Source organism: Tetrapisispora phaffii, chromosome 11 (genome assembly GCF_000236905.1).
Source record: "Tetrapisispora phaffii CBS 4417 chromosome 11, complete genome".
In the NCBI taxonomy this organism is placed as follows: domain Eukaryota; kingdom Fungi; phylum Ascomycota; class Saccharomycetes; order Saccharomycetales; family Saccharomycetaceae; genus Tetrapisispora; species Tetrapisispora phaffii.
In genome coordinates this window covers 16,826-30,557 of record NC_016530.1, presented here as the reverse complement: position 1 = coordinate 30,557, position 13,732 = coordinate 16,826, and the positions used below count along the sequence as shown (strand labels likewise).

The 13,732-nt window shown below is 34.0% G+C and overlaps 6 protein-coding genes across 6 annotated transcripts; 2 read left to right on the top strand and 4 right to left on the bottom strand.

Moving 5' to 3' along the window:
- Nucleotides 1-112: 112 nt before the first annotated feature.
- TPHA0K00180 (uncharacterized protein) lies at nucleotides 113-832 on the bottom strand (the record flags this gene model as incomplete). The annotated part of the gene is made up of 1 exon (XM_003687538.1): nucleotides 113-832. The coding sequence occupies one exon, from the start codon at nucleotides 830-832 to the stop codon at nucleotides 113-115; it is 720 nt and encodes a 239-aa protein (XP_003687586.1).
- Nucleotides 833-2,009: 1,177 nt separating this feature from the next.
- Nucleotides 2,010-2,684, top strand: ARD1 (peptide alpha-N-acetyltransferase complex A subunit ARD1; the record flags this gene model as incomplete). Its single annotated transcript, XM_003687537.1, has 1 exon — nucleotides 2,010-2,684. The coding sequence occupies one exon, from the start codon at nucleotides 2,010-2,012 to the stop codon at nucleotides 2,682-2,684; it is 675 nt and encodes a 224-aa protein (XP_003687585.1).
- A 126-nt stretch (nucleotides 2,685-2,810) lies between these two features.
- Nucleotides 2,811-3,731, bottom strand: VPS29 (retromer subunit VPS29; the record flags this gene model as incomplete). The annotated part of the gene is made up of 1 exon (XM_003687536.1): nucleotides 2,811-3,731. One exon carries the CDS (start codon nucleotides 3,729-3,731, stop codon nucleotides 2,811-2,813), a length of 921 nt encoding a protein of 306 aa, XP_003687584.1.
- Nucleotides 3,732-4,207: 476 nt separating this feature from the next.
- On the bottom strand, nucleotides 4,208-5,563 carry DIA4 (putative serine--tRNA ligase DIA4; the record flags this gene model as incomplete). Its single annotated transcript, XM_003687535.1, has 1 exon — nucleotides 4,208-5,563. One exon carries the CDS (start codon nucleotides 5,561-5,563, stop codon nucleotides 4,208-4,210), a length of 1,356 nt encoding a protein of 451 aa, XP_003687583.1.
- A 1,383-nt stretch (nucleotides 5,564-6,946) lies between these two features.
- On the top strand, nucleotides 6,947-8,284 carry TDA3 (Tda3p; the record flags this gene model as incomplete). The annotated part of the gene is made up of 1 exon (XM_003687534.1): nucleotides 6,947-8,284. One exon carries the CDS (start codon nucleotides 6,947-6,949, stop codon nucleotides 8,282-8,284), a length of 1,338 nt encoding a protein of 445 aa, XP_003687582.1.
- Nucleotides 8,285-8,558: 274 nt separating this feature from the next.
- On the bottom strand, nucleotides 8,559-12,794 carry SPP41 (Spp41p; the record flags this gene model as incomplete). The annotated part of the gene is made up of 1 exon (XM_003687533.1): nucleotides 8,559-12,794. One exon carries the CDS (start codon nucleotides 12,792-12,794, stop codon nucleotides 8,559-8,561), a length of 4,236 nt encoding a protein of 1,411 aa, XP_003687581.1.
- Nucleotides 12,795-13,732: the final 938 nt, after the last annotated feature.

Below are 13,732 nucleotides of genomic sequence, written 5' to 3'. Positions count from 1 at the left end.
TACCATTTCTTGTTTCGGAGTTACTTCCCATCAATTGAAGCTATTAAGTTTTCTTTCTTTTTAAATTCCAATATCAGATCGAAAAGTCTATCAAACCTGAACTCATGGCCTCTTAATTGCTTCCTTGATATGTACCCTCGCAGCCACTTGAAAAATACGTACATTCATTGTCCTCATCTTCCAGAATATCTTCCATTGGGTCTAGTTCTTGGCATGTTGGGATAAATCTTACTTCACCATGGCATTTTCTATTTAAACCACCATTCAATGACGTATGTTGACAATATTTGAAATCACAATCATCATCTCCATTATCAGATTTAGAATCAAAAGCAGAATAATTCGTGTACCGGAATGGAGTTCCTGTATTGTTGTTTAACTCGGTCTCGACTGGATGAATATCTAATTCTTTATTTAATATATCGGATATTCTTCTTAGCGCAATTTGGATGTGCGTCTCATTATCCTGATTGCCAGAGTCGATGTGCATCTTCTCTTTCATTCTGGAACTGACTGGTGTTGAGGTCCTTTCTGGAATTTCATCGAGATTCATAATGCTATTGTTGCCCTTCTGATTCGACTCTCCATCTGTAAACACCAAAAAATTACTTGAATTCACTGCACGTCCCCAGGCATGCTCCATGTTATTATCATCATCTTGGCCCGAAAACCCCAAATTAGGTCTTAAATCTAGATCTAAATACATTGATCTAGTTAAAACTTTAGCATTTTCATAAGCATCATGCTTCTGTCTCTTGACATTAGTCTCTTTGCTTTGCAAAGCACTCACCTTGTTATTCTGTTGGAGACTGACTATACCTCTTTTACCCATTTGTGTCCAACTACTTATCAATTCTTTAAGTCGTGTAACTACCAATTCTCCATGAACGCCTTTCTATTCCCTTGGAATGTAAATTATATAGTGGATAGTTGCCTTGGGCGGCTATTCCTTTTTTTATATTTGCCGACATTTTATATATGAAGTCAAGATTACCATAAATTGATTTACGCCAATGATAAACGTTACTTTAAAGTCACTCAAGAGTATATAACAGCTCAACTAAGATCACAGAGCTGTAATCATTGCTTGATAATACATCTGACCTCTTTGCTTATAATGGGATGGAGGAGAGCTAGTTTGAATGTTGATATTGTGAGATCAAATAGTGACTTCACCATTTTTCTGTGAGACTGTTTACGATAACAGTTAATGTTATAATACAGTAGAATGTTATAATACAGTAGAATGTTTGAGCAAGGTTGATTACTGTGTTCAAATCCAACGTTCCGAATTTATATAGATAAGATACATGTTGTCTGTTATATAAAGAGTTTATTACTCCATATACGATCTTACTGGAGTTAACCGTGACTGATGGAATTTGAATGTATTTAGTTGTGAAAACTTCGGATGATATGACATAGTGTCAAACACGGTCAGATGGCTGACTGCACTGGTCCCATGAATAAGTTTATCTCATTAAAGCTTAATTTGATGGCGCTATGAACTTCTTTCCAGAAGTCTACGGAGCCGAAATAAAACCCATTTAATGACTACCAGTATTGGATTATACTGTGTATTCTATAGTTGTCTATTCATTTTATGTTCATTGTTTACCATTTCAATAACTTATGACTAAAAACTTTAACCTTTTTAAAACCTATTTCACTGCGATCACAATTTCTCAGTCGGCTGTTTCCAGATTGAAAGTTGGTTGTGGAAAAACTGAGAAAGCAAGGAAAAACCAATTGACATCCTAAGAATATAAAATAATACAAAACAGAATACTTGGTAACAGTAATTGAATGAAAGTTGTTAAGAAAAGTTACTTGACATCGAGTTCACTTTAATTCAGTATCAAGTTTTTAACCAATAGAGAGAATTAATTTGAGAACTTAAACCGTGACCATTTGACCATAAGCTAGCAAAGTTATTCTTGGTGGTTTTCAAAATTTCCTGCTATTTTGAAAGTATCTGTAAAAGTCCAACCGTCAATTGAATTACCAAGATGCCAATCACTATAAGAAGAGCCACAATAAATGATATGATATGTATGCAAAATACTAATTTGCACAATTTACCAGAAAATTATATGATAAAATATTATATGTATCATTTATTAACCTGGCCTCAAGCCTCTTTTGTTGCTATAAACACAACATTAGAAGAAGAAGGAGAGGAACAGGATGAATTTGAAGACGAATGTTTGGAAATAGAGATAGAAAAGGGTAAAAGAATCAAACTAGATCCAACTTATGTTGGACCAGGTGAAAAATTAGTTGGTTATGCTTTAGCTAAAATGAACGACGACCCTGACCAAAAGGCTGAACCATTAAATGGTCACATAACGTCTTTGAGTGTTATGAGAACGTATAGAAGAATGGGATTAGCTGAAAAATTGATGAGACAATCCTTATTTGCTTTAAGAGAAGTTTACAACGCCGAATACGTTTCGTTACATGTTAGAGAATCCAATAAAGCTGCCTTGCATTTATATAGAGATACACTAGCATTTGAAGTTTTAAGTGTTGAAAAAAGTTATTACCAGGATGGAGAAGATGCATATGCAATGAAAAAAATCTTGAATTTAGAAGAATTGAAACCAAGTAACTTCATGCACTTGAAAGATGTACCAAAAGAAGATATTTTGGAAGATGATTTTGAATCCGATTTATTAGCTTAATACCCACTAAGTTAGACTAGATAGTTTTTAGGGCTTTAAATATTATAGAATCATAACTTTGCATGAAGTAAATAACAGCACATAGGTTCATATTTGATGCTTATTTAAATATCTGAAATATTTTTACTAATTATATACTTTTTCGTATACAACTTTATCAACCTTTACTTCCCCATCTATATGCAGATATATATACAACGTACATGTGGCTCCTTGGATGTCAAGCAGACAAAAACTTGGAACATTTGAACCGTCTATATCGAACTCTGATATATCAAGATCTAATGAGAGTTCCGACGTAACATTTCCATTAATTGTACTATTTTCGTTTTCATTTTCGCTATCCTTCACATCGCTGTTTGTCATTATATTAGTATCCTTATCTTTCCCTTCTTTCACTAACGTATCTTCCGTTGTTTCATCTGTAACGCTCCCCTTTGCATCAGCAGTGGGCTCAGTTGCAGTAGGTGGTTTTTCCACAGAGGCATCTTTACCATTTAACGTCGATACGGGAATATCATTATTTAATTCTGTTTGTTCATCATCGTTGTTCAAGTTGACTGGCCAATCAGTATTAAATGCCCCTGTGCAGCTCCCAGGGTTGACAAAAAACTTATCCTCTAATGTGTATGCCTCAACGTTGTGTGTGCCACCCCATAGCAAAATATCCACATCGAGTTGCCTAGTAACAGCAAGCATCGACAGAGGGTCATTTTTTGGAATGATAGTATAGCCACTGTAACACCCAATTTTAAACTCTCCTACTTTTATCACAGCACTCATTGGAATATCCACATTTACTACCTGTTCTTTATTATTCTTTTTCTGTACTACAGGGTATGTTGCATTATCGAATTCGCCACGAACAACAGCTACATTTGGTGAAATGTTTGAAATAAATTCATTAAAACTATGTGACTTCGTGCAATTTCCCAACAGTAACACTTGTGAAATCTTATCTGGAACGTTTAATAACTTCTTAAATTTATCTGGAATATCAATGGCTCGATCAGGAATATGAGCGTCTGCTAAAGCAAGAACTAACATCACTAAAACGCTTTAAAATGGTTTTAATCCTGAATATCTCGTCTTATAATTAATAGAGTTTGCCCAATAATTGAGAAAAACTTCAATCAAATTGCCAGAAATAGATACATTCGATACAGCCTTGAAACTATATAAGCAACAGATATATTCTTTTAAACCTTTAAAAGCCTTCTGATTCTCATTTATAAGTTCATTGAATCCTTTTATGAGGAGGCTTAAGATTATGTTAAAAGGGTTTTACACTGCGCGACCACTATTAATATCAAACTTGTCACCAATTTAAAGATGTTAAGGAAGATATTTAATTAATAGAAGAAGGAAATATTTACTTTGTTTGATCTCATGGGATACTTGGGACTATTGAATGTTAGAAGGAGGTTGCAATTCTATTGAAGTAACTTTGATCGAGATGTTCGTTTAATATATATCTCTATATGTGCATTTTTAAGTTAATTATACAACGTTCTATTTACAAGTTATATGTATTCTGTACCCATGTACTTTTGTAAAGGCTTTGGGATTGAAATCTGGTTTGTCTTTTTGTTATAAAAGTTTTCAACTATTGCGATGATTACTCTTGGGACTGCCATAGCTGTACCGTTCAACGTGTGGAGATATTCTGGTTTATTGTTCCCATCCGAGTACTTGGTGTTCATTCTTCTACTTTGAAAATCAGTGCAGTTGGATGTTGAGGTTATCTCTCCAAAGTTTCCTCTACCAGGCATCCAGGCTTCTATATCGTATTTTTGGAAAGCTGGAGACCCTAGATCATTTGCTGGCATATTTAGCAATTTTGCTGGAATGCCAAGCGATTGAACTAAATCAACTTGAAAGTTCTTTAACTCTTGAAGTAGCTCATTGCTATGAGTTGGTTTACTCCAACAGAACAATTCAACCTTGGAGAACTCGTGTACTCGATACAGCCCTTTAGTGTCACGTCCTCTTGCCCCAGCTTCTGCTCTATAACTTCTACTAATGCCCACCACCTTTTTAGCACCCTTTTCTACATTAAAAGTCTGATTAATACCAAGTGCTGCCAAGGTAATTTCGGCTGTAGCAATTAAACCCAGGTTTGAATTGTTTAGGTAATATATCTGTTGCTCGTTATTCATATCTCGAGGTCTGAAACCACAAGCATCAATAATTTCTCGTTTTGCCATTGTTGGTGGTATCACAAATTGGAAACCCCTGCCAATGGCTTTCTCAATAGCATAGTTTGTTAAAGCACGCTCTAGAAGTGCACCTCCATTTATTAAGTAGTACCAGGATGTGCCAACAACGTTTGAAGCAGTGGATAAATTTAGCATATTTTTTTTCGTCATAATATCCACATGATTCCTCTCTGGATCAGCCACGTATTCGTTCATTGGATTAATCCAGTCAATGATCTCAGGTTCAGATATTGGCGAACTAGGATCGATTAAATTCGGTAGAGCTGAACAGCTATCATTTATCAGAATCATGAGATCCTTCACTTTGGTTTTCAGCTCATTAGCTCTGACCTTCAACTGCTGTATCTCATCACCATGTTTGATTTTATTGTCAAGATCCTCCTTAATCAATTTTTCTAAATCTTTTCTTCTTATCTGTATATTTTTAATCTCTTTATTGTATTCACTGATATTGGCTCTATTGTTATCTAAAGTACTGATGGAATTCAGTAATTCCTTCTCGTTGTGCAATTGCCTATCAATGATTGACTTTTTATAGGTTTCGATCTTGTCACAGATTTTATTGACATCATAGACAGGACTACTCAATATCAGATTCTCCCTTAATATCGAGGATGAACATAATTGTCGTTGTGTCCTCTTTATTGCGAATCTTAACATCTCAGAAAACACACTTCTGAAATTCCTTGTTCCTATTCAATCTAACGCAACTTCCTTACTGATTTACTCTATGCAAATAGTTTGACCACACATATCCGTATATGACAGTGGCAACTGTGTTCAATTTCAATCTGATTTAGTAACTTTTATATCTTACGTTTCTGGTACAAATGAATATTTCAATTTGGCTGATCCCGGTACTCCTCGAGCGCAATTGTCAATATTTAAGCATTACATCTCACGTTTGTTAAGACTGTATTGTTGTAAAAGATAAGTAGAAGGAGGTTAAAATGGGTCCCAATGATGATCCAATATATTTTAAGTGATTAATAAAGATTAAAGATAGTTGGCTGTGATTCTAACCATGTCCTATGAAAGAACTATGTAATTAGACTTTTGAGAAAATTAGCCGCCAACATCAAACAATGAATATTATGCATGTGCTATTCTGGTTACAATAGACACATAGGTCAGAATACGCTTGATGAAATGGGACGGTCATTGTTTGGTATGTTGATGCGTTACCCCAGGTGTTCGGGTTTGATAATGGTATTCCTCATGTTGACTCTTCACGCTGAAGAGACAGTATCATGTATCTGGTCTAGATTACAGATATGTTAGTCAACTGTTGACTACTAACAATATTTATAGGGGTTTCATATCATGGTATCTAGAATTACAGGAACCAGGTATATGTGATTGGAGAGGTTAATTTAATGACACATTACTTTGAAGGAAAGTCATGCTCTCGAAGCAGGCAGGGGATTGTTACAAAGAAGTTTAGACTGCAATTCACTGTTTACTGATGATCAAGACATAAGAAATGACATGTACTGGTGTATTCATGTACTGGTGTATTCATGTACTAGTGTATTTCAATATCAGAACAATCAAAACGTTACCACTGTTACTCGTTATCGTCACTTTTAAATAACATCTGTTAAGCAGTTCGCATTTTCTGCGTTACCCTGACTTTATGTTTCTTCTCGGACTCTACCACTGATTAGTTTTACTTGATAAATGGTACCATTCGTAGATAAATTTGGAAACCAGAGATAACAAATGAAATTTCTGTCAGTTGCTACTACAACTTCCAGCTGCTAATTTACCTTATTCTGACGTGACAAAACAACCACGAATGATGAAAGTTTCACAGTTGCTATTCATAGAAGAATTCAAATAACTACTGTCTGTTCTCTTCTAATGGATGGAAATATTATGCATTCATATAATAGTTTCAATTAAAAATATCGAGTACACTGACAATATAGTTTCTACAAAACTATTACAAAACTCCTATACAGCATAATAGCAAAATAGCAAAATAGCAAATCAATCGGTTGATATACTTCATTCATTTAGAGATTTGTATTACTGCCAAATATGTTTGAATTTGATTATTTAAATACGCCAACTGAGCATGCTAATAGTGATAGTAGAAAGAAGATTGTGGTAATTGGAGGTGGGATTATCGGTACATGTGTTGTGTATTATTTAACAAAGCATCCCAAATTCGATCCAGAAAAATACCACATTATAATTTTGGAATCTACAGAAGTGGCAGGGGGTGCATCAGGTAAGGCTGGTGGTCTATTAGCATCTTGGGCATTTCCTGAAGAAATTGTACCTTTATCTTTTGAATTGCATCAGCAATTAAGTGATCTTTATAATGGTAGTGAAGAATGGGGCTATAGAAGAATAAATACATTATCTTTGGAAGCTACAGCAGTCGAGGAAGATGCTGAAGACATCACCGATACTAAGAACACGAATAGTGAGAATAGCGATGAGGTGAGTATTGATAATGCCAAGGAAGATGACGGCATCTTTATGAATCTTGATCAGTCTGGCCTTCCAAAAGATTTGCAATGGATTGATAGAAAAAAAGTGAAAGAATGGACATCACTTGGTAATACTGGTTCCACTGCTCAAGTGCTACCATATAAATTTACAACTTTCATTTTAAATGAAGCTTTGAAATCAGATTCAGTTGATTTAATCAGAGGTAAACTTAGTAATATTAATTTAGGTGATGATGGTGTTGTGAAATCGATTGATTATATACAAACAAATCCTTCATTAGATGGAAGAGGTGAAATTATAGATATTGATAACATTGATAAATTGGTTTTAGCAATGGGTCCTTGGACTAGCAAAATATTATTAGATTGTCCCATTTCTGCCTTGAAAGCACATTCGATAATCTTAAATCCAGATAGTGAAGAAAGGATGGCAAAATTTCAAGAAATATTGAAGCCATATGCATTGTTCACGGATTTAGAGTTACCAAACTTCCAGTCATTTGCTCCAGAAATATACGCTAGAAAAGAAGATCTTTATATTTGTGGAGAAGGTGATTCTCTAGAAGAACTACCAGACGATTTATCTAAAGTAGAAGTGAACAAACAAAAATGTGATGAATTATTACATTATGCTAAAAAAATCGTATCTCCAAAAATATTTGAAATGACCAAGAAAAATATAATTCAAACTGCTGGCTACTTACCAGTTTTAAATGTTGACACTACATCTGGTCCTTTAATCGGGGAGACTAATGTTAAAAATTTGCTTATTGCAGGTGGACATTCTTGTTGGGGTATTAACAATGCGCCAGTTACCGGTAAACTAATGGCCGAATTAATAATAGATGGTGAAGTTACCGCTGCAAATATCTCATCATTAGATCCAAGTTTGTATTTTGATGCTAGTATACTTGATTAATCATTGGAATAAATAAAATTTAAAAAATAAGAAAGCAACGGGCTATACAGCCCATTTAGGATTGATTTAATCTATGTAACCATTTTACTTATAATTTTGATTAAAATTTATGACTATCTCTCTATGTTCGTGAATAATTTATATAATTCATAAGGTAATTATTTATAACTTTTATAACTGTTTAATATGCTTATTACTAAAAGAAAATAAACCATAATTCCTTTTGAGTTGAAAGAAAACAAAGATGTTCAATAATATATACCGTATCGGTGTATTAGACTAACGTTGTGTTTATATTTTGAGTATTTTTGTCATCTAATTTTCTTCTCTTTGTTTTACTTGTAACTGCCTTGTCCATATCATCAATTAAATTCTGTTCAATTTTATGGGCAATATCTTCTCTCTTTAAAATATTGGCTATCATATTAAGAACTTCATTTTCTGTTATGTTGGAGGAACCATTACTTCCACTACTAAATGATAAGTCTGAAGTTGAATCTGCAGAATCTTCATTCTTAATCATAAACTCTGTTTTCCTTTTCTGAAATTCGTTATTGACCCAATTAGTTTTTTGTTCATCTGTAAGATCAATTAACTCAATTTTTGACCTCTTTTTCAATCTTGCTCTAACATCATTCTCCCAATTTTTTACAATATTTGCACTTCTCCATTTTCTTTTACGTTCCTTATTTATTTCTTTTGTCAGGGTGGACATATCCTGTTTGTTCAAATATAGCCTTGCATATTTCACAGCACCAGATCTCTTATTACCAATATTCTTAGGAATATTAAATTTAATAGCACTTAACTCTTTTGGTTGTTCAGAACTAGCCTTCTTTTTAAATCCAAGTGAACGACTCTGTCTAATATCATCTGTATCAAGACCAAGCTCTGGTTTAATTATCTTGGTCAAAGGCGGCCTTTGAACCACAGGTCCAGCTACTCCTGATGGTGGAACCAAACCATCTAAATTCAATACAGGTGGGGGTGGTTTTGTGTATGCTCTTCTCCCATGATCTTTATCATTACTATCGTCTAAAGCAGGTAATAATGTTGAAATTGTGGAGGAAATCATATTAGTGATGTGACTCGGTAAAACAACATCGTTTTCGACATTGTTCGACTTATCAATATGTTTTTGAATTAGTGATTCAACCATTTTGGTCATATTATCGGGTTCATAACTAGACTCCTGTTTTGGTTCAATTTTAACAATTGCAGGAGTCGCTTTTGATGATTGAATAACTCTGGTTATAGTGAGGTCAGTCTCGTCAAAATTATTTTTATTATATGCATTTGGTTCCCTCACAGCATTATCTGAGATTGGTTCATTAGCTTGTAATATCAGCTGCTCCTTTTCTACAGATACAGGATTGGTAGGTTGTGATTGTACGTCTAATGAAGGTTTCTCTTCGTCATCAGAGGTATGTTCCGTTGTTGAAATATTTGCTAATAGTGGATCGATGTGCAATATATCTGATGATTTTATGCTAGAAGTAGATGTCAAATCCTCTGGTAGCAATGACGGGCTGGTATTGTTTGTATCATATACAGTGTCACCTTTTGATGTCACATCATTAGATTTTGGTGTAGAAAATTGACTGATAGTCTTTCCTATATTGTGATCTGAAGGGGAGGTCGTACTGACAAGTGAATTGTTTAAGTCTTTACCAGTTTCTCGTAATTTTGCTTTTTCTAAATCCTCGTTATGCTCTAATTTAATAATTGTTGGAGGTGTCGTTTCAGCAGTATTTATTTTTCGTATGGAACTTAGGCTGAATATTGGAATTTTCTTTAATAAACTTTGTTTATTATGAGATGATATAATATCGTCTTCGCTTTTAAAGGTAGTATAATCATGTGCTGCATTCCTTCTTGAAAGAGCTAACGAATGCGCAATCGAACGTTTAGTATGTTGGATGATGGTCATCATATGCCTCGTAGCCTCTTCAGGCGATGCACCTGCAGCAACTTTCGCTCTCGCAGCTGATTTTAAAGTATTGATTATTGGGAACAATATTGCAGGAATAATATTATTTCTTGCATTATTTGTTAATGAATTTCTCAAGTTTTTAAAGGATTTTTTCGCTTTAGATTTTTTCTTAGAGTCCTTTAATTTCTCAATATATGTCTTTCCCTTCCTTCTTGCTACTGGAAGTGCGTGTGGTGGATGCTCTGGTAACGACCATGGTGGATGGAATGCCCACTTTTCTTTTCTAACAATAGTCTTAACAGAAGGGTCGAATAACAATAATTTTTCTTGAACGACTCTTGATTTATATATTTCGATAGAATTTAAGTTTCCAGTGTCCAACTCATTTGATAAGTTTGAAGAGGGGGGGGCTAGCTTATTAAGCTCCATTCTATATTTACTTAATGGAGCATATTGTCTTGATGTTACCGAATCTGAAGTGACAGCTCCATTACCTTTAGATATATTAAACAATGGTATTTTTCTTAATGTAGATAGTGGAATTTTTTTCAATTTTTTGCTTTTCTTCTTTGGTTTCTTTATTTTCTTTGGTCTTTTGGGTTCTTCCAGTGGCATTTGTGCCCTTATAGCCATTTCTTCAGGTGTCCATCTTCTATAAGGTTTCTTCGGCTCACCACGTTTGGTTAATCTTAGATCGGCAGGATATGGAGGACCCTTTGAAACTATCTCTTCCAGTTCCTTTCTTTCTTTCTCTAAATTCTCTTTCTCTTCTACCTTTCTTAATTTACGTTGTTCAGATACTTTTTTCTGTTCAGATTTTAATCTTTCTTTGTAAGCATGTTTATTTTCACGAAGTTTTTGACGAGCTACATTTGCTGCTTCAATTGCTAATTTCCTATATAACCTTCTTTTTAAATGAGAATCATTTTTTTTATGTTTTGATGGTTTTGGAAACTTGAACGGTAGTTGAACTTTTGTATGTCTAACTTTAGTTGTTTTCGGTACTTTAACCTTTTTTTCTTTGGGGACCTTTGGCAGCATACTTGATTTAGATTTCTTTTTCAATAATTTAGATTTCGAAATTTTCTTAGGTTTTACCATATAATTTATTGATTTAGATTTAGAAACTTTCTTTTTAAGATTAGATTTCTTCTTTTCTGAGGTTGCTTTTGACGGAACTAAAATATCTGATACACCAAAGCTATCCAAACCTCTATTAAAATCATCTACTACAGATTGATCAACATCCTGTTGTGTTTGTTCTTGGAATGCCATCGCTAAAGCTCTTTGCATAATTTGATTCAGATCAAAATTCTCATCTCCAGCTTGATCTATATCTTGTAATTCAGGTTGTTTATTCTTATTATCAATGGCCGTGATTGGCGGTATAACATCTGTCTGCCGATTAGTTTGTTTATTGGTTTTATCTGATATTGACGTATTGACGACTTGATTTACCATTTCTGCCAATGCTTTTGAAAAATCATCGTCACCATAGGATATTTCTTCAGGTTTCTTATCCTTACTCTTCTTCTTATTTAAAGTAGCAGGTTCCTTCTTGTTAGTAAGGGAAGCTTTTGCTTTTGTAGTTGACGCCTTTTTTGTAACTGTTTTCCGCTTATTTGTAGTTGTGGCAATTTTAGCAGAACTTATAGCTTTCTTTTTATTCGTAGCTTTTTTCTGTTCTGTGGGAGTTTTTGTAGTTTGTGAGTCCATTAACTCTTTTTCAAATGCTTTTAGAGTTGCTTCAACCAGTGCCTGTGTCTCTAGATCACCAGATTCCATATCCAATTTCTTTCCAGTATTATCATCTTGTTGCATGAAACCCTTAATGACATCTTCAAAATTTAACAAAGAGTCATCTTCAACTCTGTCAGATTTCTTTTTCGATTTCTTGGATTTTATTTTGTTAGTTGAATTAGACGTTTTTATTCTTTGTTCGTTCTTTCTTCTTCTTTGGTGTTTTTTACTGGTATCTGAAGGTAGTTCTTCCGTAGATTTCGGCGTTTCTGTTTGATCCATTTTCTGTTTCGTCCCTGACTTAGATTTTTGTGTGTCTTCTGCCTCCTTCGCCTTAGATTTTCTTTTTTGTATTGGTTTCTCTTTATCCAACTGCTGTAAAGAATCTAAAATAGCATTTCTCAAATTCATATCATCTTGGTCTAACTCATCATCCACTATTATATGACCTTTAGTCGTAGAATGATTACTCGTTGTGGCTTGTAAAAGACTTTGCTGCAGCGCGTGTGCCCATTGTTGATTTTCATTTCGACTCTCTATATCCTCTTTTTCTGCACTTTGTTCCTCATGATGTTCAGTTATGTCATCTGTATTCTCGTTAAAATTATGTATAGCATTCACAACTGCCTCTAAATCCATATCTTCAGTACCAAAATCAGGAAGTTCATGGTCCATGGTTAATTTAACAATGGGATGGCTATCGTCATTGTGTATATCTTCGAGATGCTCTGTCGAGAGAACATTGCTCCCAGCATGAACTTCCTCATGATTGTTCAATATATTTCCTACCAATGCATTAAAGTTCATATCTTCACCACTATTCTCTTCATCTGACATGGCTATGCGTATTAATATTTTTGATTTCTATCACCTAAAAGTTTCTAACAGTCTTAACTTTGCAGTGTACAGCTATCTTCGCAAATATATATTTCCTGTCAACACTATCGCAAGACATATATTTGATATATATTACTTTTAGGAACATTAAAATATTATTTAACAACCTGAGATGACTTCTTTTATGAGGTAGAATCATCTATTACTTTTCATTTGTTTTGATTTTTATTAAAATGCTTATTATCCAGCAGCTCGTAAAGCGCGATGAAGCTATTCAACTTATAAAATTGTTCTTGAAGTATCAAGAACAATGTGAAAACCATACAAATTATATATTAATTACTGTTGAAAGTGTCATTAGATATGAACGACTATAATTATACTCAAAATTGCAATGATCTTATTGTGCTAGCAAAAAGTCAAGATTTTCACATACACGTAATACGTGCAAACCACCGCCATATCAAATAGTAGTGGTGTCCATGGGAAGTTGAATAACATGCCGGCTATGTATGGTAGGTATGTGCTTTTATATTAATCCGTGTTCCATTTGAATTGGAAGTTGTTGTTTGATCACAGGTGTACCTATCTGCATCACTTAATATTGCAGTATTATAGATTGGGTAGAAGGTGGCAAGTAGAAAACACAACAAAAATAAGTTCAATGACGACCCAAACAGCATTTCCGGAAACAACGTTTTAAGTAGTAACTGAGGTACTAATAATAATCTTCGAGAAGGAAGTAATGATTTATCTTCTGAAAATTTGCTGATAGGGTAAACCAAGACTACTTCCAATGAAGAAAAGAACAGCGGTAATTATATGATATCAGTAACCCATAATTATAATGATTTCGTAATGCAACAACTTTCTATGGTAAAAGATGAAGTATTTCTGACAGAATCGGAATTAAAAACAACAAACTAATAGCAGCTGGT